The following is a 25860-nucleotide window of genomic DNA, read 5'->3' as shown; positions in this document are numbered from 1 at the left end:
GGAAGAGGCTATCCATTACTACTAAAAGAAAGGAGAGGCAAGCAAATAGAGATTCTTTATTCAGTGGTACCAAGACAACTGTGTATCTCACTGACATTAACAGTGTTATCTAGTATGCTACCATCCAAGGATATGTATCCAGAAACACTCCCTAATAATAGGTAGCAACTAAGTGGCACAGTGCAGAGTCCCAGAGTTGGAATCAGAAAGACCTAAGTTCAGATCTGGTCTCAGACACTTACTAGCTGTATGACCCTTGGTAAATCACTTAACCTCTCAACCTCAGTTGCCTCATCTGTAATATGGGGGTGGATAATAATAACACCTACCTCACAGAGTTGTTGTGAGGATCATTCAGTCAGTAAATGTTTTTTAAGCTTCTTTTATATGCCAGGCACAGTGTTAAAGCACTAGGTATATGACAAAAGATATGACAGTTCCTAATCTCAAGGAATTCAGTCTAATGGAGGAGACAACATGAAAATGACTATGTACAAATAGGATATATACAGGATAAATTGAAGATAATCACCAGAGAGAAGGCATTTGCATTAAGAGGAATTGGGTAAGGGTTCCTGTAGAAGGTAGGATTTTAGCTGGGACTGGAAGCCAGGAGGTGGCAATTAGGAGGCAGAGAATTCCAAGCATGGGAGACAACCAGTGAAAATGCCAGGAGCTGAGAGATGGAGTGTTTTATGCCAGGCACAGCAAGGAGGCCAGTAGATCACAGAGTACCTCGGGGAGAGTGAGGTGTAAGAAGATTGGAAAAGTGGGGAGAAGGGCAGGTTATGAAAGGGTTTGAACACAAAATGAAGGATTTTGTATTTGATCCTGTGGATGAGAGGGGCACAGGAGTTTATTGAAGAATGGGATGGAGAGGGGTATCGTGATTGTGACAGCACACTAGGAAGAGTTGTTGGCAGTTGAGTGGAAGATGGACTTTAGTGGGAAAAGACTTGGCATTAGATTGTTTGAATGTGTCTAGGTGAAAGAAAAGAGTCAAGGATGACAGTGAGGTTGCAAGCCTGGGTAATTGGGAAGATTGTGGTAAACTCAACAGTAATAAGGAAGTTATGAAGAAGAGAAGGTTTAGAGAAGATAGTGAGATAAGTTTTGAACATGTTTGTTTTAAGATGTCTCCAAGACCTCCAATTTGAGGTGTCCAGTAGACAATAGAGATGGGAAACTGGAGGTCAGGAGAGAAGTTAGGACTGTATAAATAAATTTGAGAACCATCAGTATAGAGAAGATAATTAAATCCATGGGGGCTGAGGAGACCACCAAGTGAAATAGTATAGAGGGAAATGAGAAGAAATTCTTAAATCAGAGTGTTAGGAGACACTTGTAGTGTCCTGATGGTGACCTGAACAAAGATCCAGCAAAGGAAACTGAAAAGGAGTGGTCAGATAGGTAGCAGTGTCACAAAAACCTAAAGGAGAGCTTATGAGCCAAAAGAGGGAGATCAACAGTGTCAACAGGTTACAGAGAGTTCAAACAGAATGAAGATTAAGAAAAGGCTAGTAGATTTGGCAATTAAAATATAGTTAGTAATTTTTTTTTAAGTGAAGCAGTTGGGGTTAAGTGACTTGCCCAGAGTCACACAGCTAGAGTGTTATGTGTCTGAGGCCAGATTTGAACTCAGGTACTCCTGACTTCAGGGCCGGTGCTCTATCCGCTACGCCACCTAGCTGCCCCAAAATATGATTAGTAATTTTGAAGTGAGAGAATGACAGATTATAGAAAGTTCAGAAGAGAATGAGAGGAGTAGAAATCTACTAGTTACAGGATGACTTTCTCAGGGAGTTTAACCACAAAAAGGAAAGAGATGTGATATGATAGCCAGTGGAGATCAAGTGAGAACAAATATAAAGCACTTTACACACCTTAAAGAACTATATTAAAGTTATTATTGTTTTTATTATAGTAAAACCTTATGACCATAACCAATCAATGAATATAAATGATCTCGTTCGAAGTCTCCTAGAATATTTCTGGGAATTATGAAATTCTGAACAAGAAACTTAAGACATTAGCAAGGTATAAGTAATATTTTCATCATTGCTGCTAATTGAGCTTGAGAAAAGAGGCAGATTTGGTAAGTGAACATCTGGCTAGTGTTTGAGAATTTGATCTGAATTTCTGGATCTCAGCTTAAGATATATGGATGGTATCTTAGTCAAGGATAAATGTATGTCATTTTGTTGCTTAGTTATGTCCAACTCTTCATGACCTCATTTGCGATTTTCTTGGCAGAGATACTGCAGTGGTTTGCCATTTCCTTCTCCAGCTCATTTTCCTGATTAGGAAACTGACTTGCCTAGGGTCACAGAGCTAGTAAGTATCTGAGGCTGAATTTGCACTCCGATCTTCAGGACTCCCCCCTGGCTCTCTATCCACTCTGCCACCTAGTGGACTGAGAAGGATTAAACAAAAATGGTTGTTAGGGAATTAAACCCAAGATAAAACAATGTTCAAGAAACATTTGTTAAGCATCTATTGGATGTAGAACACTGTTCTTGGCATTTGAGAGAGTTCAAAGTTTAAATAAGACATGGTCTGGGCCTTCAAAAGTGCTTATAATCTAATGGAATATGAAGCACAAACACAATTAACTGTGATAGATAAACAGTACACCATAACTACTTCACTTACGACCTAAGGTCCTTATGCCTCATGCCATGGACGTGACCTAGAGTTCTTGAAGGCTGTGCCATCAGAACCTACTTTGAGGTATGTGCTCTTGTACAGACTGAATAGCTCTCATTTGAGAAAGTTCCAAGAGCATCATCACCAGGTTTCAGTAAGACAAGAAATAAATTAAAGGCATAAATTGTGGTCAAGAACAAACAGAATTATCCCTGGGTACAGGTAACATAAAAGCAAGTGATTGAGACACAATAGCTTCAATAAAGTATCAGGATATAAAAAAAGGTTGATGAAGATGACAAAAAAGGAAAATGACAGTTGTTGAAAGGGCTCAGGAAAACAAGTGCTCTTAATTATATGGTGTTTTATTCCCATAGACTTTTCTCCTACCATCTTCCTGTTTACCTGCTTTATCCTATGTTCTTTCAATTTAAAATTTTAATTTCTCATTTATTTACCTGTTTTTCCTCTCTCAATCTTTCTTTTTCCCCTACGCAATTAAACTGGTGCTTAACAGACTTCCTCTTTTACTGATTTATTTTAAGTAAATGTGCTTCATTGTGCTCTTGCCAAAAACTTTTCTTTTCCTTTGTCCTCTTTGCTTTACTTTCCTTCCAGTTTATTATAAATTCTAATTCTAGAATGTTTTCTAATTAGTGAGCTATCCTTATTTATTAATCGTTTCTTCATTCCCTTTGTCTTTCAGTTTAGGGGGTAAAGCTTGCACTCCCCCCATCTGTTCCATTTCTTTTACTACTTCTACAGATCTTACTCTCCCCTTCATATTTTCTGCTTTCAGCCTTTAGAATATTACTTCATTAGAGAAACATTGTCAAACAGATATTCTATATCTTATATTATATATTATATGGTAGAAGTCACTTTGACCCAGACCTATCTCCAGCCTTTACCAAATTCAATTTCCATTCCTAAAGCCATACTATCATCTCATAACTCTGTGTTCTCACTTCCACTCTGGGAGTTAGTTGTCGTTAGGGTTTTATACATTCCTTCTTTTAGGATAGAATCTTTTTTCTGGGAGAGATAATTCTTCTCTAAGGAGGTGAAATTTCTCCCTGGATGAAGCTTCCCATCTCTTACTACAAAGGCCCACTTCCTTTTCCATGCCATTGTTCTTTAGTAATACCCTTTCCTTTCCCATTCTGGGCTACTGTCCTTCACCTTTCTTTTCTCCCTTCCAGTTCTTTGCTTTTATGCTATTCTTCCATAGTCCCCACTCTTTTTGAGAAACTAAAGGAATTCTTGTCCTTTCATTATTCACCTATGGATTTTGTAAAGTTACATCAACTGCTTTCCCTACCACTCTTCCACTTTAATTTCTTACTCTTATTCCCTCCCACAAATATATCATTTTACTCATAGGAGGTAAGGGGTCCATGAAAAATTACATTAACTTTTCCTCTTTCTCTTTTCCTTATTCTTTAGCTCCTTAGATCCTTTTTTCCCTAGATGGTTCTTTGACCTTTTTCTTTTGACCCATCGGTCAGTCTCTTAAAATAATAGGCTAAGCATGAGAAAATTTGTTTAATTAGTCTTTTCTCAACAAATTGTTCATTATTTGCCTACTTATTGTGATGTTTGCAAGTCAAATAATCTATTAGCTTCCATTTTTATTTTTTAGGAATGTCTTAAGTGCTTCCTTCCTTGAAAGTCAAACTTTTTTCATTGATGATTGTTAGGTGCATCTTTATAATAAATGTTACTTGAGATTGCAGCTAAATATGGTGTTTTATTCTCTTTACTTGTGTCTGCAAAATAATTCTGTATTATTTAGATTGCCTTTCTTTCATATCTGAAGGTTTTTTCCATGCTGCATATAAAATTTGTTGTTTATTCTTAAAATTTCACCACTATATGCCTTATAGTTGGAAGCATGGGTTTTTCCTGGGAGTGATTCATGGATGTGATCTATGCTTTGTGCTCTACTTAAAAGTTCTGAGTAGTTTTCTTAAATTATTTACTACAGTTTGGTATCTAGGTTTTTTTTGATTTGTCGTATGCTTCTGGGAGGTGTTAGGTTATCTCTGTGTATACTGTCTTTAAAATCACTTGCTTTAACTCATGAGAAATAGTATTTCAAGACCAGCAAGATGAAGGGCTAGAAATTGTCTAGTCCATAGTAATTCTAAAAAAGAGAGAGAAGAATTATGTACCTTAGAGACTCATAATTATAGCTGAATCCTCAAGACAAAAAGCAAGAAGCCCAAAGAGGTTTCATTCAGCCTAATGAATTAACAGTGAAGAACGCTAATCCATAATGTGTGCTCACTCAGCACTGCTGCCTCACAAGCTTCTATAATTTGGCACAAAGTAGCCCATGGGCTTGTGCTTTAGGGCCCACCCAGGGATTTCCTTCCTACTACAGAGTCTCTGTCAATGCATCCCACCCTTCTCCCTCCCCCATTGAACAGTTATAAAACACAGCAGATATCTACACTGCCCAGCCATGTGAAGAGAGAAGAATGTAGAAGAGAGAGAGTCAAGCTTCCTTCTGTCTGAGGTAGCACCTAGGTTAGAGAACCCCAAGGTGATTTTGCCCACAATCCCTACAACACCCTCCTCAAACCCCAGAAAAAGCAGTAAATGCTGATTTAACCCAGCCAGAGTATTAAGGAATTGAAGGAAATTGGAGGAAATGCCTATGTGTAGCTGCACTGAGCCTTAAGTAAAAGGGTCTGAAATAGGTATGGCTGCTCTGGTCCCCAGAGTTACTTGGGGCACAGAATAAGGTCAGTGAAAAGATAAATTTCTGAGTGTGGAAGGAGGCTAAGACAACAATGCTATCCAGCCTTTAGGGAATACCTTACTTCAGAGAGGAAGAAGTGAGAAAATGAATACATATAAGGAAATATAAGGGGAAAAAAACCTAATTCCACTAAAGATTTCAAAAGGAAGAAAATTCAATTAAAAAACTAGCACAAAAGGAGGTAAATCAACAGAAGATATTAGTAGGAAAGATGAGTACAAAAACAGCTAAAAGATTACAGACCTCTTTAAATAACTCTTGTAAGATGAAGGAAATTGCTGATGAAACACAAAACCCTGTGAATTCTCAGGAGACCATGGAATTATAGCAGAATATTCCAGAATAATCAAGAGAGAAGACATAATATTGAGAGAAGTTAGAAGGGAACAAATGCCAGAATTTATGGCCTACACAGCAAGAATAATAAGCAGAATAGAAAAATTTGAATCCACAATGATGAGTCTCTCCAAAGGTGTGAGAGAGAAAAACAGATTGAGAATATAAACATACTAAAGTAGAGACAGTCTTGAAGAAAAGAGATTGAAAGCAGTAAGATTAAAAGAACAAATGATTTCTTTATAATCAAAAGCCATTGATCTCAAGGTCAGGGTTTCTAAGAAAAGGGAAGTTAGGAGAGAGAATATTCCAGACAGTGCAGCAGCTTAGAGAGAAGAAATGGAGTGTCGTGTGAGAAATAGCAAGTAGACCAGTACAACTGGACTACTGTGGAGGACAGTAAATGGGTTCAAGACTTCAAAGACAGGGAAAGGACTAGATTATGAAGAGCTTTAAATGCCAAACGAAGGAATTTATATTTGCACTTAGAAGTAATAGGGAGCTATTGTAATTTGTTGGATAGAGGGATGATATGGTCATATCTATGCTTTGAGGAATCATTTTGGCATTAATGTGGAGGATGGATTGGAGTGAGGAAAGACTTAAACCAGAGATCTTAGTTAGTTAGTTAGTTTGTTTGTTTAGGTTTGGCAGTGAGGTTAAGTGACATGCCCAGGGTCACATAGCTAGTAAGTGTTATGTGTCTGAGGCCGGATTTGAACTTAAGTCCTCCTGACTCCAGGGCCAGTGCTTTATCCACTGTGCCACCTAGCTGCTCCCAGAGATCCTATTTTAAAGACTTAAAATAGTCTGGAATAGTGGTGATGAAGGGCTGAGCTATTGTAGTGACTATGTAAATGGAGAATGGGAGTGTGTGTGTGTGTGTGTGTGTGTGTGTGTGTGTGTGTGTGTACATAAGATGTTATAGAGACATTACAAGATTTGATGACTGATTGTATATGTGGGGTGATTGAAAGTGAAGAGTCACTAGCCCTAGAGTCAGGAGGACCTGAGTTCAAATCCAGCCTCAGACACATAACACTCACTAGTTGTGTGACTCTGGGCAAGTCACTTAACCTCAATTGCCTCCACTAAAAAAAAAAAAGTTAAGAGTCATGAATAAAGCAAAGATTATGAATCTTGATGACTGGAAAGATAGTGGTGTCTTTGGCAGTAATAGGGAAGATGGAAGGGTTTAAAATGTGTTGTGTTTTCAACATATTGAGTTCATTTAGACATTCATTTAGAGATATCAGAAAGACAGTTGGTGATGTGTGAGATTAGCTCAGGAGATTAGGACTGGATAAAATAGCATCAGCATAGAGATGATAATTGAACACATGGGAGCTGATGAGATTACCAAGGAAGATAGTATAGAGGAAAAGTAGAAGAGAGTCTTGGGGGGACCTCCCTGGTTAATGGGCATGAAATAGATGAAAGTACAAGATAGGAGACTGAAGAGTGGTCAGACAGAAGAACTAGAAAAAGAAAGCAATGTCACAAAATTGAGGAAGGAAGAAAAGTATGTTGGATGCTACAGAGAGATCAATGAATGAATGAATGAAAATGTTTTTGCTAAGTGCTGAGGATACAAATAGAAAAGCAGAGACAGTCCCTGCTTTCAAGGAGCTCATGTTGTAATGGGCCTCACAAAACCTAGATTTTAGCTGTAAGTCAGATGGAAAGGTCCCTTGGGATGAAGTGGTAAAGCAGTATGGTAATGCATTTTCTTTTTTTTTTTTAACAATATTTTATTTTTTCCCCATTTTTAAAAAAAGTTTTGAGTTCCAAATTCTATTCCTCCCTCTCTACTACCCTTTCCTGCAATGGCAAGCAATCTGATATAGATTATACATGTGCAGTCGTGTAAGCCATTTCCATATTAGTCATTTTGTACAAGAAGACTAAAGAACAATAAGAATGAAAGAAAGTGAAAAGTAGTATGCTTCAGTCTGTATTCAGACAACATCAGTTCTTTCTCTGGAGATGGATAGCATCCTTTATCATGAGTCTCCTTTGGGATTATCTTGGATCATTGCATTGCTGAGAATAGCTAAGTCATTCACAATTCTTTATTGTACAATATTGCTGTTGCTATATACAATGTTCTCTTGGTTCTTCTCACTTCACTCTGTATTAGTTCATATAAGTCTTTACAAGTTTTTCTGAAATTATCCTGCTTGTCATTTCTTATAACACAGTAATATTCCATCACAATCATATCCCACAGCTTGTTTAGTCATACCCCAATTGATGAGCATCCCCTCAGTTTCCAATTCTTTTCCATCCAGGAAGAGCTACTATAAATATTTTTGTACAGATAGGTTCTTTTCTCTTTCTTTTTTGATGTCTTTGGAATGTAGACCTAGAAGTGGTATTGCTGGATCAAAGGGTATGTCCAGTTTTATAGCCCTTTGGGCATAGTTCCAAATTGTTCTCCAGAATGGTTGGATCAGTTCACAACTCCATTAACAATGAGTAATGAATATTCTTAAATATAATTTCTACTGATAAGTACTACCTGTTTCTGCTTAAGCTATTTGAAAATGCCTAGTACTTTTTGTGGCAAGAATTTTATTTGCCACGTCTCTAATAGCTATGGCTGCTAAGGAATCAGAGGTGGTAGCATCTACAGAAGTAGTTACCAAGTTGTATCTCCTCAGGGATTGCTTCCCAGGATTGTCTTTGGGGCCTGGGCTAGAAACAAGATTAGGGGTCACAGGATCTTGCCACTCCCTTTGCTTTTGGGATCATCAGCTTATTGGTAAGAATTGGTCAGCAGCTGGTGATGACAAGGGAAATAGACTCCATTACTTCTCTCATTGGCTTCAGAGCCCAGTCTAGAAGAGGGGATCACTATTATTCTCAAGGCTTTTGAGTTCAAAATCCTGACTATATTTCCTTTGGAGTCTGGGTTGAGATAGTAGCAGTGGTTTGACTCTACTGGCACATGGCACTTCTTTTCTCTCCTTCAGAGTGCCTTGCTGCTTTAACTGACTTAGGTTTCCTGCCCTTTAGGTGACATTTAGTGAGAAAGGCATGTCTGTTCCCCATAGAAATTGCCTTAAGCAGGTTAAAAAGGATTTGAAGATTGAGACAAGGTCATTTGATTTGGCAATTAAGATGTCATTGGTAACTTTGGAGAAGGCAGTTTCAGTTGAATGATGTGGCTAGAAGCCAGATTGCAAAAGTCTAGGAGAGAATGAGAGCAACAGAGGAGGCACCAGGTACTAACTTTTTCAAGGATATTAGCTGAGAAAGGCGGGGAGAGATGTGGAATGACAACTGTTAGGCATTTTAAGATCAAGTGAGGGTTCTTTAAGGTTGGAATGTACTTGGATATGTTTGTAGGCAACAGGGAAAAAGACATTAGATAAGGAACAACCTGTTAAAGAAGGCAGTAGGGGATAGATTGAGATAAGTGCTGGACTAGAGGCCTTGGCCTTGGCAAGTCCCATATCATCAGATTCAAACAAAGGAGGAAGTAGTGTATGATGCTGTCATTTTGATGTGAGATTAAATGGAAGAAAGGAAGGGAGTTTGTAACAAATGACCTCAGTGCAACTTGAGATGAGGCTCTTAACTGAGGAAGGGTGGGAATGAATGGGAGGCTTGAAGAAAAAAGAGTTTGGAACAACACCTTTGATCAGTGAGATAGGGAATCATTTAGGGAGGAGTAGTATTGCTTTGCTGCAGGGGGGACCCAGTTGTAGTTAACTAGCATAAATGTGTACTACACTGGTTAGTGATTTCCTCCAGTTCTCTTCAGCAGTATGTGAGTAGGAGGCAGACAGTGGAAGTAATCCAGCATTGGAGTTGAGCAGGGCATGGTGATCAATAGGACAGGGGAACAAAGAATTTGAGAATAGAGGATAGGGTAGAGTTGAATTGGTTTACCAGGAGATTGGTACTGATGAGGGATGAGGGTATAGCCAGGACATGGGTTATACTAAAGAAGTCATGATAAAGATGAAGAGGAGATTTAGGAGGAATATAACATAGAAAGAAATGGAAATATAACAGATTATGATCAGATAAAGAAATTTTGGAGTTCTGGAATGTGGAAGTTTTGTGGATCATAGGTTTGTGGATTATGGCAAGATCAAAATACCTGTATGTAGTAACTGAGATGAAGTAGAGAGAATAGTTTATGGAAGTTGAGTAAATTGAGAAACTACGAATATTAGTGTATTTCATATACTATATATTTGAGAGAACATCATCTTTAAAGAATGAGACAGGAGTTAGGATGGAGAAGAAGAATGAGCTAGACACTGAACTCATTAAGAAAAGGAAAAAAAGGAAATGAGGAAAATGTTTAATAAACATATCAGATCTACATAACTGCCATCCAGAAAATGTAAGGAATTGACACATATTTGTAAGACTAGTAATATGCTTCCTAGTTGAACAGTGGTCAGAGGGCATGAATGTATAATTTTCAAGGAAAAACATGGTTAGCTACTTGGAAAAAAAAAAGGTCGGTTACCCTACTAATGGCTACTAATAGGAAAGTAGAAGGGAAAATGATAACTGACAACAAAAGTAAAATTGCTTAATTTTTTTTTGGTGAGGGAGCAAAGAAGAATGACAAACTGGAATAGACATTACAAAAGTGACTAGTAGGGGGTTGATATCCAAGATAAGTAAAGATAGTAAGAGAACCCCTTCTTTAACTGACCTCCGTTATTTCAAGATGCTAGACTGACAAACATGACTACTGAGCCACTATTAGTGACATTTGAAAGAAAATGGAGAACTGAAAAGGTACCACAGTCTTGGAAAAGAGTAAATGTTATCCTCATTTTCTTTTCTTTTTGGAGATGGGGGGCCTAGGCAGTGGGGTTAAGTGATTTGCCCAGGGTCACACAGCTAGTAAGTGTTATTTGTCTGAGGCCAATTTGAACTCAGGTCCTCCTGTATCCAGGACCAGTGCTCTATCTACTGTGCCACCTAGCTGCTCCTATCCTCATTTTCATACACACACACACACACACACACACACACACACACACATACACATACACATACACATACACACACACACACACATATGAGGGAGGAAGGAATTGCTTAAAGTCATCAAACTATAATTGAATTTGGTCTAGAATGCATTTTTAGAGAAATGGTGGACAACTAGAAAAGAAAGGTGGATCATAAAGAGCTAACATTGGTTTTGCAGCAATAGATTGGGGTTTCTTAAGTGGTAGATCAGTGGAATATTGTAGATGTAGTTTATCTAGATTTTAGTGGAATATTTGATAAAGAATTCTGTACTATTCTTATTTAAAAAATAGAAGGGTGTGGGCTTAGACAATATTACAATAGATGGATTCAGAACTACTTGAATAATTATTTTTAGAGTCTGGCCATTAATGGCTTGACATTAGTTTCAGTGGAGGTCTTCAGTGTAGTGTCACTAGGAACTTACAGTTGGCTCTGGCTGCTTAACATTTTGTCAGTGACTTGGATAAAGGCAGATTGTGTCCTAATCTGTTTTGCAGGTGATACAAAGTTGAGGAGAATAGCTAACACAGTGATAACAATTGGAATCCAAAAAGATCTTGACAGAATAGAACATTGACCTCAATATAATAAAATGAAATTTAAGAGTTATAAGCATAAAGTTGAAAAAATCCAACTTCAGCAAATACAAGATGGAAGAAAAATGACTAAATTAACATTTTGGTGTACTGTAAGCTTAATTATGGCAGCCAAAAACACCAAGCAGATTCCATTTGGGGCTGCACTGAGAGCAGGTTTTAGTGTCCAGTGTCTAGAAAAGTGATAGTTCAACCATTTTCTTCCCTGGTCAGTCTAGAAAGTATCATATTCATTTCTGAGTACCACCTTTCAGAAAGGACATTAACAAGGAAGAGAGTAATCCAGAGGAGGGCTATGAGGATGTTGTAGGATTTTGCATGATCATGCCATTTTAGGAAAGATTGAAGGAATTCAGGATGTTTTAGGCGAGAGAGAAAGAGTAAGAGGGACGTGAAAGGTATTTAAAGAGTTTCAGATATTTAAAGGACTGTTATATGGGAAATGAAATGGATTTGTTCTTGGCTTCAGACAGCAGGATTCAGCATAACAGATATGGATGTTTCAGAAGGGCATATTTACGTTTGATATTCAGAAAAACTTTCTCATGATTATAACTGTCCGGAATTGGAATGGGTTATTTTGAGAAGTAATGGTACCTCTCACTAGCGGTCTTCAGGCAGAGGCGAAAGACCACTTGGGGTTGTCATAGAGGAGATTCTATAAGAGTTGAACTCTCAGGTGCCTTCCAGCTCTAAAACTGTTATTCTGAGAAAAATTAAGATACTTTAAAATACCACCTTAAATTTTTAAAATTTGCAAAAAAAAATGTTATAAGGTCAAAAGAGAGGGAATATTTTGGTGGACTCCTTGTGATGAGCTTCAGGGAGGATGTGAACGAAAGTCACACAGTAAGACAGGCATTGATGAGCTTGAGCTACATAATGGTTGTTAATTGGAAAGCAGCATGAAATGACAATATGAATCACAAAACTTATGGTACCCTTTTATCATATTATTCCTTATTAGCTTAAATATCAGGAAGAGGGGGGTAAAGCATCTATCTATAAGTGTTATTTTAATAACAAAATTGTGATTGTAGTCTCTATGTCCAGTGATTCAACTTTAGACATCTGAGATGGTTTGTCATTAGGGATAGACATATTTGGAGTCAGGAAGACTTGTGTTCAAATCCTGTTTCTGACACTGAGTGGCATTGTGCAAGCCACTTAATCTCTCTCGGCCTTAGTTTCCTCATCTCTAAAATGAGGATAATAATGCCTACCTTTATCGTGAGGCTCAAATAGGATAATGTGCTATAAATTTTTTGGCAAATTTTCTAGTGATTTATACATGTCAGTCATTCAGAGAATAGATGAATAGATTATGTAATGGATCACTAGGACACCATCAGAATTATAAATATGAAAAATAAAAGGTAAAATGAAGTATATGAAGTAATTCTAAGCAAAATCATCAAAACCAGATTTGAGCTAACTTTGATTACAGTATTCCAACTAATCTGTGATCTCATAAATGTGAAATAATTCCTCTAATGATGTAGATCACAACCATTCCATTCTGTACTACTCTCTGTATCTTTCAATAAAATCACCACAGGGGTCTGCCCTTAGCATCCTGAGCTCTAGCTCATCTTCCACATCTTCTATTAACTATTTTGAGCTAACTGTTCTGGAAACATCTCAAACTTAGCATGTCAAACTAAAACTCATTATCTTCCCGCTCCAAACTTCCCTGTTACTACCATCCTTCCAGTTATACAAATTAGCAACCTCTAAATTATCTTCCACTCTTTACTCTGACACCCCACATATCCATTCAGTTCTTGTAAAGAATGGGGTCCCACTGTCCACGTCACCACCCACTCAACCTGCTGACCAATTGCCACCAACAGGTAAGTAACTCAAGAACAGCAGTATCCCTCAAACCAAGAGTCAAGCCAAGCCACCACAGGCATCATTCAGGGAAGCTACCCTGATAGAAATGTAATCTGCCAATTGCTTCTGGGGATCCCTGCCTCCTTAGCAGCCACAACTATTGAAGACCTGAGAGGTTTTTTTGGAGGGTTTTTTTTTTGTTTTGGGGGGTTTTTTTTAGGCAATTGAGGTTAAGTGACTTGCCCAGGGTTGCACAGCTAGTAAGTGTCAAGTGTTTGGTCTGAGGCTGAATTTGAACTCAGGTCCTCCTGACTTTAGGGCCAGTGCTCTATCCACTGCGCCACCTAGCTGCCCCCTGACAGCTTTTAACATCAAAGTCCTTGGCACCATTAAATGGTTCAACACCAGAAAAATATGAGATTTTTATTAGTAGAAAGACGGATTACAGTCTGCTCTGCAGTTGTAGTCTAGTGATTCAGTAGAGTATTTCCCTTAAACTTAAAGCTGAAACCTCTTGAATGTGTTTCTATCAGAGTCCTCTGAGACTCTCATATAAAGGACTGTCTTTTTTTGAGGCAGTTGGGTCTGAGTGCCTTTGTCCAGGGTTACACAGCTAGTAAGTGTCATGTGTCTGGTCTGAGACTGGATTTGAACTCAGGTCCTCCTGACTCCAGGGCCTATACTCTATCCATTGTACCACCTAGCTGCCCCAAAAGGACTGTCTTGATCTTAGATTTGTATCTCCAGTGCTTAGCATAGTCCTTTCCACATAGACAGTACTGAATGAATGCTTCTTCATTCATTTATCAGCTCATTCATAAGGCATCAGTGTGGGGTTATGTGGAGGACCTTACACATAACAGGTGCTTAATAATTGTTGGATCAAATTGAAAAATCAAAAAGATAAAGGATAGTATTTCATGAAGAACATTATTTTGTACAAAGGGAAGAAACAGAATGTGTGGAATAGAATATGTAGGATATGTAGACTTCATAGAAGTTGGGATATGTAAGATGTATTCAGGGTAAGTAAATTAACTTGATTTGGATTTATTATTTTTTGTTTTTTTGTTTTTCCTTTGTTTTCACAGGAAACATTGAGAGGTTAGGTTGGAATGATAAGTTAGAGTCATATGTAAAAGCATATGAATGTCAGGTTAAAGAATTAAAAACATTTAGATAAAATTAACCCAGCTATTAAAAATTTATAAAGGTTTTTTGAAGTTTTTTCTTTTTCAATCACAAACACATAATATTGTTTCTAAATGTCAAATAAGTTGTCAGTTCTGGTGGGAAGGAGCTATAGTGATCTTCTAAGATGAGTGTAGTGGTATCACAATGTACTTTAATAATATCATTGTTGACTATGTGCTAGAAGGGATAAGAATGTGGCTTATTCTTTGCAGCTGCTCCTTGGCTCAGCCACAGTTGTTGGATGAGAAAGTAGAAGTGAGGAAAAGACCAGCTTCTTGACTCTCTCTGACATTAGTGCAATTTTTTTAAAAGTCTGTTTCAGCCTCTTTCTTTCATCCTCTGACATCATTGCTTTCCAGTAACATTCCCCTGAAACTTGCTTTCAGAGAACTTATTTCTATTTTATAATGAAAATCTCAGGAATGAAAATTATTTATGTAAAAGTTATATTTTACAGACCATTTTTAATGAACATATTTCTGTTGCTGTTGATATTACATGGATTTAATGTATGCCCCTTACTTTACTGAAAAAAATTGAGACCCTTCACCAAGAGCTACCCTTACTTCTTGTCATTTTTTTTTTGCTACGCAGTGGGATTAAATGACTTTCCCAGAGTCACACAGCTAGTAAGTGTCAAGTGTCTGAGGCCAGATTTGAACTCAGGTCCTCCTGACTCCAGGGCCAGTGCTCTATCCACTATGCCACCTAGCTGCCCCTACTTCTTGTCATCTTAAAACCTTTTGTGATCATTCCCCACTTTCTTTTCCTTTCTTTCAGTCTCTAATGAGGTGATTCTTCCTACCAAGGTGTACTCCCCTATATTTGCCCTTCATTTCACCGTCTTCCAATCTTCAGCAAATCACCGCCTCAGTCATACCTCCATCTCTAACCTTCTTCTTATCTATTGGCTCTTTCCCTCTTGTCTTCAAATATACCCAAATGTACTCCAAATTTTAAGAAATTTCACTAGTTTCTGCCATGCCCTTAGGGTTTCATGTTATATATTGTCTCCTATTCTCAGGTAAACTTTTAAAAAGAACCTTTCTGCATTCTCCACCTTGTCTTGGTCACCTCTCACTCTTTAATTCTTTGGAATTTTCCAGCTTCCTCATTCAAATGAAACTTTTCTCCAAAGTTACCAATGATCTCAGATGTGATAGATTTTTTTCTTAGTTCTCTTTCTTGACCTCTCTACAATCTTTGACACTAATACTCTTTCCTCCCTGGATTTTCTTGACTCTGAATCTGGTTCTCCTACCTATCTAACTTCTTGTTCTTTGCTAAATCATCATCTATATCACATACTCCCCTATCTATACTTTATCCAGGACCTCATCACATTTTCTAGGTTAGGTTGCCCTGTACTGCATCCTGAGCTTCTATGCTCTTCTGAACAGTTATTCTATTTCCTCCTCCTTTTTCTGAAAGATGCAGAATTGTCTTGTGTTATTCAAATATCTTTTCCTTTGTATTTGAAGGTCCTTCTCTTAATGTTTGCAGAAGTTATTGTCTCTGAATTGAATTGTTAAATTTAACCACTATGTGCCTTGGCATTTGCAACCTTAGTTTTGTTTTGTTTCTGTTTTCTGGAAGTGATCTTTGAATTGTTTCCATTGGGATTTCATTTTCTGTGTTCAGAAGTTTTGGGCAGTTTTCTTCTATTATTTCCTTCATTGCAGTGTTAAGATTTTTTTTGTTCTGTAATGTTTTTCTGGGAGACCTATGATCCTTAGGTTGTCTTTGCACATCTTTTGAGTTCAGTATATTTTGCTTGCATAGTGAGCATATTTTCTTTTAATTTTATTAGTTTTTTGCTTCTCTTCTAGGTTGTTCTTCACTTTGTGTTTGCATTCCCAGTCTGATCACTTTTTTATTCCTTTGGTGAGGCTTGCGATTGCAGATTGGAATTTTTCTATTCTGCTCACTATTTTTGCTGTGCAGGACAGAAATTTTGCTCTCATAATTCTTATTTCTCTTTTAAACCTCTTGGGAATAGTGTGTTGTATGTAATTCCATGTTCTCAAATTCCTCTGTCTCATCAGGTGTTGGATCATTTTCCTTTGTTTTGCAATATTTATTCATAAATGTCCAGTATTCGTAGATATCAGAACTTGTTTACTAGATCTAGAAGCTGTATTTCCTTCTGTTGCTTTTTTTCATTTTGATTTATCTGTTTATATTCAAGGTCTTTGAGCTTTCTTCTTCCTAAAATCTTTGGTACTTTTAATTTTTTTTTAACCTTATTTTCCTTATCACTCACTTCTGGACTCTCTCCTCTCTGGTTATGGTTTCCTTGGGAGCTAGACCTCAAAGCATCTTAGGCAATTTATGGATCACCAGCCTAGAGCTTCCCCCCACCCCTAATTTTTGGGTGGTCAGAACTGGCCCCAGATGGGTGCTCTGCTGTTTCCCTCAGGCTTGGTGGAAGGCCCATCCAGACCTATGGTGTTGTTTCCTGATGACCTGTTCTATCCCTATGTTCCTCGTGTCTCTAGACCAGCATCTACATTTTAGAGCTTGGCAGCACTGGTGCTTCTGTTTTGCAGCCCCTAGGAGGCTTTTGCTCCTGAAGGCCTGTAATCTGAGCAGATTTCCATAGCCTGGAGGCTGGGTCTTCACAGCACTAGAAGGAATGAGTGGGGGAAATGGGGTGCAGGGGGTTTTGAAGTAAGCATTTCTTGTGTCCTTAGGTCTGCTAGTAGTATGGGAGGCAGGGTAAGGCTGCCAAGTGATCTTAGAGATAGTGAGCATGAATACCTGGGTTTTGGATGTTTTTTAATCTTCTTTTGTATTCTGGATGTCCTAGACCAAGGAGAGAAGGGAACTGAAGTTCCTTTATCTTTGGCATATAATTAATGTTTTGGAGAAGTTTGAGAGATTGTGAGGATCAGAGAAAATATCTAGTTTGCCATTTTGTTGCTCACATGACCCAGAACCTCTATGTGATAATTTTAAATGTTAAATGCTTAATAAATACTTTTCATTTATGGTGATTATATATAACAATTGCTTAGAAAAGACTCATCAAAAAAAATGAATTCATGTTTGGAAAACCATTATACTTTCTTCATTTAGTTCTTTCATAGACTGGTAAAGAATATCGTTACATAATTTTAAATCTTTTAATTTAAAATGAATTCCTACTTTTTAGATTTATGAAGAACATTTAAGTATATTACATAAATAGAAGTTTACAGTGATAACTTACAGGAAAAAATGCGGTTAGGAAGCAATTTTTTGATGTAATGCAGTTAGTAAACTAAATAAAAACATTTAAGTTACTTTAACTTGCCAAGTAATAATATCCAATTTGTAACTTAGTTTTGGGCAGCTTAGTAACAGAGAAATTTTTTAAATAACTCAGGGCAAGTAGTCTAGAAGTTGTTTTATTCTGTATTTTTATAAGGGCAAAAATTGTTAAAAGTTATAAGATAAATAAGGCTTTTCTTTGTCTACCAAAAGTAATAGGGACTAAAAAAAACCAATAACTTCTCCAGTAGGATGAAAGCTGCTTGAAGGCAGGAGATATTTCATTTTATACTTATATCTTTAACACCTAGCACTGCTCCTTGTACATAGTAGTCATTTTAGTAAATGTTAGGTTCGTTAGATTATAGAAAACATACTATGGAAATGCAAATCACAGATTAGCTATGTAGTACTGTAATGCTAGTTTCTTTTTGTGCTAATACCCAAAATCATCATGATATTCAATCCATGCTCTGATTGAAAAAGTTTAGGGATAGAGACTGGACTTGTTTTTTCATTGGTACAGGAAACTCCCAAATGAAAAACTCCCACTACCAATGCAAGTTGGTACCATCTCTGCAATTTATAGTTCTAGAAAGTTGTCTAGCACTGAGGTTAACTGGAAAAACTTGTTAGACCCTATTGGCAGTAATAAGAGATCTGTTTCTTCTGGATTAGGTAGTGTTATTTGCCTTGCTAACTGTCATTCTAAAAGTATAGATTTATAGGCAAAGTATTTAAAATGAGTGCTCTAATTACGTAAATTATCAATTTAAGGGAGGTTCCTTTTTAGTCATAAAGAAAAAGAAAAATATATTTGGCCTACACTAGGGATTATTAACTTGGGAACTGTTAAGAGGGAATGGCCCATTTCAGAAGGAATCGTTACATTTAGATAGGAAAAAAAAATTACAATTTTATTTTCAACAACTTCTAACTGAAATTTAGCATTTGCTTCATTCTGAGAGGGGATCCATAGTTTTCACCAAACTGCTAAAAAAAATTATCAAATCTTGTCACATTTTAATCAAATTTGTATTTCTTTTTAAATCTCCAAGTTTAGAAGTGTGGGAAAATGTTTTAAAATACAGATTTGGAAATTCTTTTGCCAGGCTTAGTATAAATGAGCATTTATGCCATTCTTCTGTAAGGGGGTATGGTCATGCTTTATATATTTGTTTTGCAGTTTGGACAGTTGAACAAATATACAACAAACATAATTCAGAAAACACTTGAACTCTTGGTTTTCCTGCCTCTTCTCCTCTCTTTTTGAACTATTCCAAGTCTCTGTCCTCCAGTAGTCCATACCTGTTCTGCACCTTTTTCCCTGACTTTGGACCCCAAAGTTTATCCAACAACTTGATGATCATGTCAGTTCCATCTAGTACCAGCCAAGAGCAGAGTTTAAGTTTTTGAGCGGTTCAAGATAACCTGCCTAGCAACTGTCCCATCTGCTTATTGTTCCTTTTCCTTTTCTCACTCACACCTCTTCCACAAAGCCTATGCTATAGACTCCTTATAATAATAATAATAATAATCCTTATATTTATTTATTTTAATCTTTATATTGTTTATAAATACTTAACATTTAAAGCTGTAGAATGGTAGAAAAAATTACAGGTCTAATAAATTAGAGTCCTAGCTCCAACACTCACTAGCTTTGTGATGTTGGGTAAGTCAGTCACCTCTGGGCTTCAATTTCCTCATTTACAAAATAAAAGACTCAGACCAAATTACTTCTAGATTGGCTCAAAACTAATATTGGGATATAATATTCTGTGGAAGCAAGATTTTAAAAAACAGATTAAATGACAAATTATGCATCAAATCAGTAGAACATAGTGGGCCATAGTCAGTGGTGGCTTCTAATCTGTGCATCTGCTTTTTCATTAAGATGACCTGTAGTAATACTTTTTAACATATTTCCTACTGAAATAAATGATTACTTATTATATATTATATATGAGAATATGTGAAAGCACAGACAATTCTGATGCTTTACTTTTTGTCTTTAATTTTTCTTAATCAGTTTTCTCTATTTGTCATAAGCTATAGGAATGATTAGCCTATTGTGAGGGAAAGATTAGGATGAAAGAATTAATACATTATTTTTAGAATTATGTATCAAAATTACTTTTCTCTTTTGCTTCAGTTTTTACCAGATTCGGGCATCAATGAAACTTCCTCCAAGAATTCCCCACAGATTAGAAGCTAGCTTGTTACATGCAACAGGTAAGCCAAGAAGTATTTTTAAGTTAAAAAAAAAAAGCAGAGTATTAATAATTACAAGATGATAATGTCAGTGTTTTGGGCTTTTAAAAAAAAACTGTAGAGAAAAACACAGTGAAACTCCATGCTGATGCTAGTTTCTGTGAAAAATGAAATTATGTGTTGTAAAGAGGGACACAAGGAAGATAAGTAATTTAGACAAATCAGTAATACGTCAAAGGTTTTGTACTATATACGATGTGTGGACAGTTTTTAAAATCTTTCAAAAAGCATAGAGAAATATTTCAGTGCTGGTAATAAATATCCACCAGGATCTGGATAGAGTAATATATCTTTATGGAGTGAACTTCAAAGGAGGAGAGGTTCAGGAGGGAAGGTGGGCCTGAAAGTGGAAGTGAGGTATAAGAAGCATGATTTTTCTCCTTCTTACCCATTTTAGGACAGTGCAGATAGCAGTGTAACTAAACTGGCTAGGCCTTGGTGTCTTGGTTTGGTAGCTTGATGCAGTAGCTGGTTTTATGTGATTTTACATTGAATTCACAAGTTTTGACACATTTTTTAATTCTTTCTCATGAAGCTGCACTTTGATCACATCAAATAATCTAGCTTTGATTATATAGGCTTTCAGTAAGACTTAAAATGAGTTCCTAGACTCATTTTAAGGTGTTTTTTCTCTGTGTCTTGAATAAATTTCTCAATCTTACATGAAATATTGCATGGTGCAAATTGTTTTGCAGGTTTCTGGCTCCATTTGGAAATTTCTGCAGTTCAGAACAGTTCTTCTTTTCATTATATCAGTATATTTAATTCCCTTTTTCATTAGAGACAGAACTTCCAGAATTTAAAAAATATCCTTAAATATTGTTTAGGGTGGACATTTTATCATCTAGTAAAGATGATGAGATCTGCACAGGCTCACTCACATTACTTTTTTAAGTTTATATACCTCCAGTTTAAGAATCCTTGGGTTAGCTGCTGGCTTGTTTGTTTATTTGTATGTTTTAAACTTTTTTTTGATGTTCTTCCAACTTAAAGACATTTAAACATATTTTATAGGGAAGAATAATGGCCCCTCCGGCTACCAGATCCCCTAAAAGGTCTTTGGTTTTATTTTTTTCCTAAGGACAGTTGGGCTGCTTTGTAGCAATAGTTCATCAATTCTAGGTGATATTTTTCATTTTTTTACTGCACTTTTCTTTTACACTTCAGTGGAGCTGTTCTTCTTTCATTATAGGCTTGAATTATTGTTGAAATGCTTGATTTTTCCCCCCACCAAAAGCTTTTGTAATAATTTCCTAGTAAATGAAATGTGATCTTAAGAACTATTACTTTTATATGTTTCTTGGGTAATATCTGTTTTTAAAAACTAAAACAAAAGAAAACAGTGATGACACAAAATCCAGCTCTAAACTTTCAGAACTAACTAAAGGTGATGAAACTAGCTCAAACCAGTTTCGTATCTTCTGGGTCACACTTAGTCTACATACACATAATGATTACTGTCACAAAATTAAACTATCTCAAAATTATTTTTTGTCTGAAGTGATGCCATCATGATTCATTTCTTGTTTTATTTGACAGTGACAGGATAGTGCTACATACTAAGCCTGAATGCCTTCCAAAGGCAGAGTCACTGTGCCACCTAACTTAGTTTAATTAATTAGCTTACTTAACTACTTCAGTCACACCTAAATTCTGTTTTTAATTGTCTAGCTATGATATTTTAATTTCTCGTGGCTTTAAATATAAAACTTGAATTATTTGATGCTTCATTTGACATTTGTTTGTATTTGTTTTGTTTGCTCATTTTCCTTTATTTTTTAGAATAGTAGAAAATCTATAACCTTTTCTTTAGAGATCTAGTGTCAGAGAATAGGATTATAGAAAAATGGTGCAACTAGATGTTATTTTAGCTTGAATTCTATTTGAATAACACTAAAATACAATAGGAGAAAAGAACAATAAGTTACATTATTCTTTGCCTTTCATTAAAATACTACTTTCACATCTCATCATGGCTTAGAGGTGACAGTTCACAATTGTGAAGGTACCTTTCACAATTGTAATTAGGAGGAGAATTTTTAACCTAAAGATAGAGATTATCATAAAAGACAAAACAGAAAGCTTTTGTTAAATAAAATTTTTTTAAAATTTTATATAAATAAAATCAATGAAGATGAAATAAAAGAGATCAAGTATCACTGAAAATTTTGGTTATCTGAGTTTTATATGTATGAAAGAAAAAGACTACTCTACGTTTAGGGCACAAGCTTACCAAAGACTATTGTTAGTAATTAATCTAATTCTAAGCATCTATGCATAGGAGAAAAATGGTTGGTTTGTTTTTTAAAGCCTAGTTTCACAGGCCTTTAAAAATCTCTTAAGGTGTTTTGGAGCTACAGTCTGTAACGTTCTCAAAGAAAAATCCCACAATAAGATTACATCACTTTTCAAGATGAATAAATTTCCCCAACATTAGATATTTCAATACCATTTGTAGACTTTCATCTTGGGGGCACTTGAGAATCTACTATACCAGTTATATTTTATTCCAGTATGTCCAAGGTATCTTCTTTAAACTTTTAAACATTAATAATATGGGTTATCATGTTAGTACATTAATTCTGAAAATGTAGTTTACATCATTCGTGCGTGTCCTTACTCTGAAATGTAAAAGAAATATGTGTTATAGTGGAAGGAACACTGGTTTAGAGTTTTAAAGTAGCATGCTACCTACTACCCTTGTGACAGTCAGCAACTTGTACTATGTTTACCAGATCCAGCATTTTTTTCAATTATACCACTTAACTTCTTTGTACCTCATCTATAAATCAGTAAAATAATACTTGTATTATCTACCTAGTAGATGTGGAGAAAATATTTTTAAAGCACTGTATGAATGTTAGTGGGGTAAAGTGGGAAGAAGGCAAGCTTTTCATTCAGGGACTATGTTGGTGAAAAGGCAATAATTTGAGAATTTTAGATATACCTCTTCCATTGGTAAAGTAGAGTGTGTCAAAGAAAACTCCCTTGTCCTTACCATTCTAGTAGGAAGCCCAGAGAATATGTGACTTGAAGTCTGCAAACCAAAAAGTTGAAGAATTATAAGAGTGATGACATGGCTACATTTTGACTGATTTCTCCAGAATTAATCATAATACCATAAAACCATCTCCGTTGTACTAAAAATCATCTTTTTGTATAAAATTGTGTCACTCTCTATGCTGTGTCCTCACCTTCTCATTATTATTCTTTATTAAACTCTCTTTTCTCCTTCTATCCTCCTGCCTTCTCCCTTTACCTGCTTTTCCCTACTTATATATCTGTTTTCCTTCTCTCGGGTAAAATCCGTGGCACTTATATATGTGGCATTCATATATGTCTTTGGAAAGCTTTTACATTGAGTAAGGAAGGAAATCATGATATTATGGAGAACTTGAGTGATTATTGTTATTTAAACAATTTGTAAGCGATAAATGAAGCTTACCTTAAAATGATAAGTAATATTTATCTAAAACCATTGACAAGCATTATCTGTAATGAGGATAAGCTAGAAGCCTTCCCAGTACAATCAGGGGTGAAGCAAGGATGCCAATTATCACCTCTGTTACTCAGTATTTTACTAGAAATGTTAGCTATAGCAATAAAAGAAGAAAAATAAATTGAAGGAATTAGAATAGGCAATGAGGAAACAAAACTATCATTCTTTGCAGGTGATATGATATACTTAGAGAATCTTAGAAAATCAACTAAAAAACTACTTGAAATAATGAACAACTTTAGCAAAGTTGCAGGATATAAAATAAACCCACATAAATCATCAGCATTTATATATATTATCAACAAAGTCCAGCAGCAAGAGATAGAAAGAGAAATTCCACTTAAAATAACTATAGACAATGTAAAATACTCAGGACAAACCAGGAACTGTATCAACACAATTACAAAATACTTTTCACACAAATAAAGTCGTATCTAAACAATTGGGAAAATATCGTTTGTTCCCAGGTAGGCCAAACCAATACAATAAAAATGACAATTCTACCTAAATTAATTGTTTTATTCAGTGTCATACCAATCAAGCTACCAAAAATATTTTATAGAGCTAGAAAAAATAACAAAATTCATTTGAAAGAACAAAAGATCAAGGATATTAAAGGTATCAATGAAAAAATGTGAAGGAGGGTAGTCTAGCTATAAAACTGTGCATACCCTTTGATCCAGCAATACCATCACTAGGTCTGTGTTCCAAAGACATCCAAAAAGAAGGGGGAGAGGACTTATTTGTACAAAATATTTATAGCACCTATTTTTGTGGTGGCTAAGAATTGGAACTCAAAGGGATGCCCATCATTTGGGGAATGGTTAATAAGTTGTGGTATATGATTATAGTGGAATATTATTGTGCTATAAGAAATGACAAGCAGGATGAGTTCAGAAAAACCTGGACTCGCATGAACTGATGCAAAGTGAAGTGAACAAAACCGGGAGAACATTGTATATAGGAACAACAGTATTGTTCGATGAAGAACTGTGAATAATTTAGCTAATGTCAATGATACAGTGATCCGAGACAATCACAAAGGACTAATGATGAACATACTATCTGCCTCTGGAGGAGGAACTGATATTGTTTGAATACAGATGGATGCATGCTATTTTTCACTTTTATTGCTTTTTTTTTTTGTCTTGTACAAAATGACTAATATGGAAATGTTTTACGTGATTGCATACATATAACCTATCAGATTGCTTACTATCTCAGGGACAGAGGGACAGAATTTGGAACTCAAAACTTTAATTTAAAAAAAAACCACAAATGTTAAAAAATGGTTTGAGCATGTAATTGGGGAAAAGATAAAATGTCATACTAAAAGTATTGATAGTGGAATGTTCTACAGTAGCATCAGTCATAAAGGACAGTGACTATTCTCTGTGTTATTGAAAAACATTATAAAATCATCCTAATACTTTTCCAGACTTGTAATCTTGCTGAAAAAGTAATCTTCAGTTTATATTAAAAAAAATGCACATCGTAAAAATGTAGAAGAACCATTTCAAAATGATAGGAACTATAGATATTAGAACAACCCACAGATTTAGGAAAGGGAAACTGACATCAAAACTTCTCTATCCCATGTAAAAAAAAGAATAAGTATTTGTTATTTTTTTCACAGATGGAGACTATAGCAGACATGCTTTTTTTTTAAGGCAATTGGAGTTAAGTGACTTTACTAGGGTCACACAGCTAGTAAGTGTCAAGTGTTTGGTCTGAGGCCAGATTTGAATTCAAGTCCTCCTGACTTCAGGGTCGGTGCTCTATCCACTGTGCCACCTAGTTGCCCCAAACATGCTTTCTTTAACAAATTTTAATGTAGGTTTTCCTGTCTGGTCAACTATGAAAGGAAATATTAGGCTTTTTTTTTAAGAGAAAGAACTCCACAGTTAAATAGTAGAGGTAATTGCTTATATGGATTTAAATGGTTATATTTTCAAATGAGATATTGTATATGCAGCTGTTTGTAACTGTATAACACTGTATCATTGTGATTTATTACTAAGTGAACCTTACCATGAAAAAGATAATGTCAAACAGGAATAAAAAGATTATAGAAATTTGAATAAGAAAACATCCACAACTAATAACCTTCCTATTTATATAAATCTATATTATCTGCACATGAATTAGTGGCATCCTTGTTAAGGGTTATTAATAGTAAACAGGCAGGCTTTTGACAATGATATTATAGATCATATATTTACTATCACACAATTGACTAAAATGTGTAGAAAATATAAGATCCCATTGTCCTTATTGTTTGTTGATTTTTTTTAAGCTTTTGATTATCTAGAGCAAAATGCCACATTAAAAGCTCCCTTACAACATGTTGTCTCCTCTGCATTAATCACAATTATGTGAGATTCCTTGTAAACTATATCAATAGATATAACCTTGTTTAATAACTTTTATCATAATACCAAGCATGGCAAAATATA

The 25860-nt window shown here is 35.8% G+C and overlaps 1 protein-coding gene across 4 annotated transcripts in view; it reads left to right on the top strand.

Annotated features, from left to right (window-relative positions):
• Positions 1 to 25860, top strand: part of FAM135A (family with sequence similarity 135 member A) — a 121331-nt gene that overhangs the window by 25091 nt on the left and 70380 nt on the right. For all 4 annotated transcript variants that reach the window (XM_021000144.2, XM_021000143.2, XM_021000148.2 and 1 more), the window contains exon 4: positions 19787 to 19866. In XM_021000144.2, coding sequence (XP_020855803.1) covers positions 19787 to 19866 — 80 coding nt within the window. The remainder of the gene's footprint in view (positions 1 to 19786; positions 19867 to 25860) is intronic.

This window comes from Phascolarctos cinereus, unplaced genomic scaffold, assembly GCF_003287225.1.
Source record: "Phascolarctos cinereus isolate Bilbo 61053 unplaced genomic scaffold, phaCin_HiC Scaffold_5;HRSCAF=322, whole genome shotgun sequence".
NCBI lineage: Eukaryota > Metazoa > Chordata > Mammalia > Diprotodontia > Phascolarctidae > Phascolarctos > Phascolarctos cinereus.
This window is presented reverse-complemented; position numbering and strand designations above follow the sequence as displayed.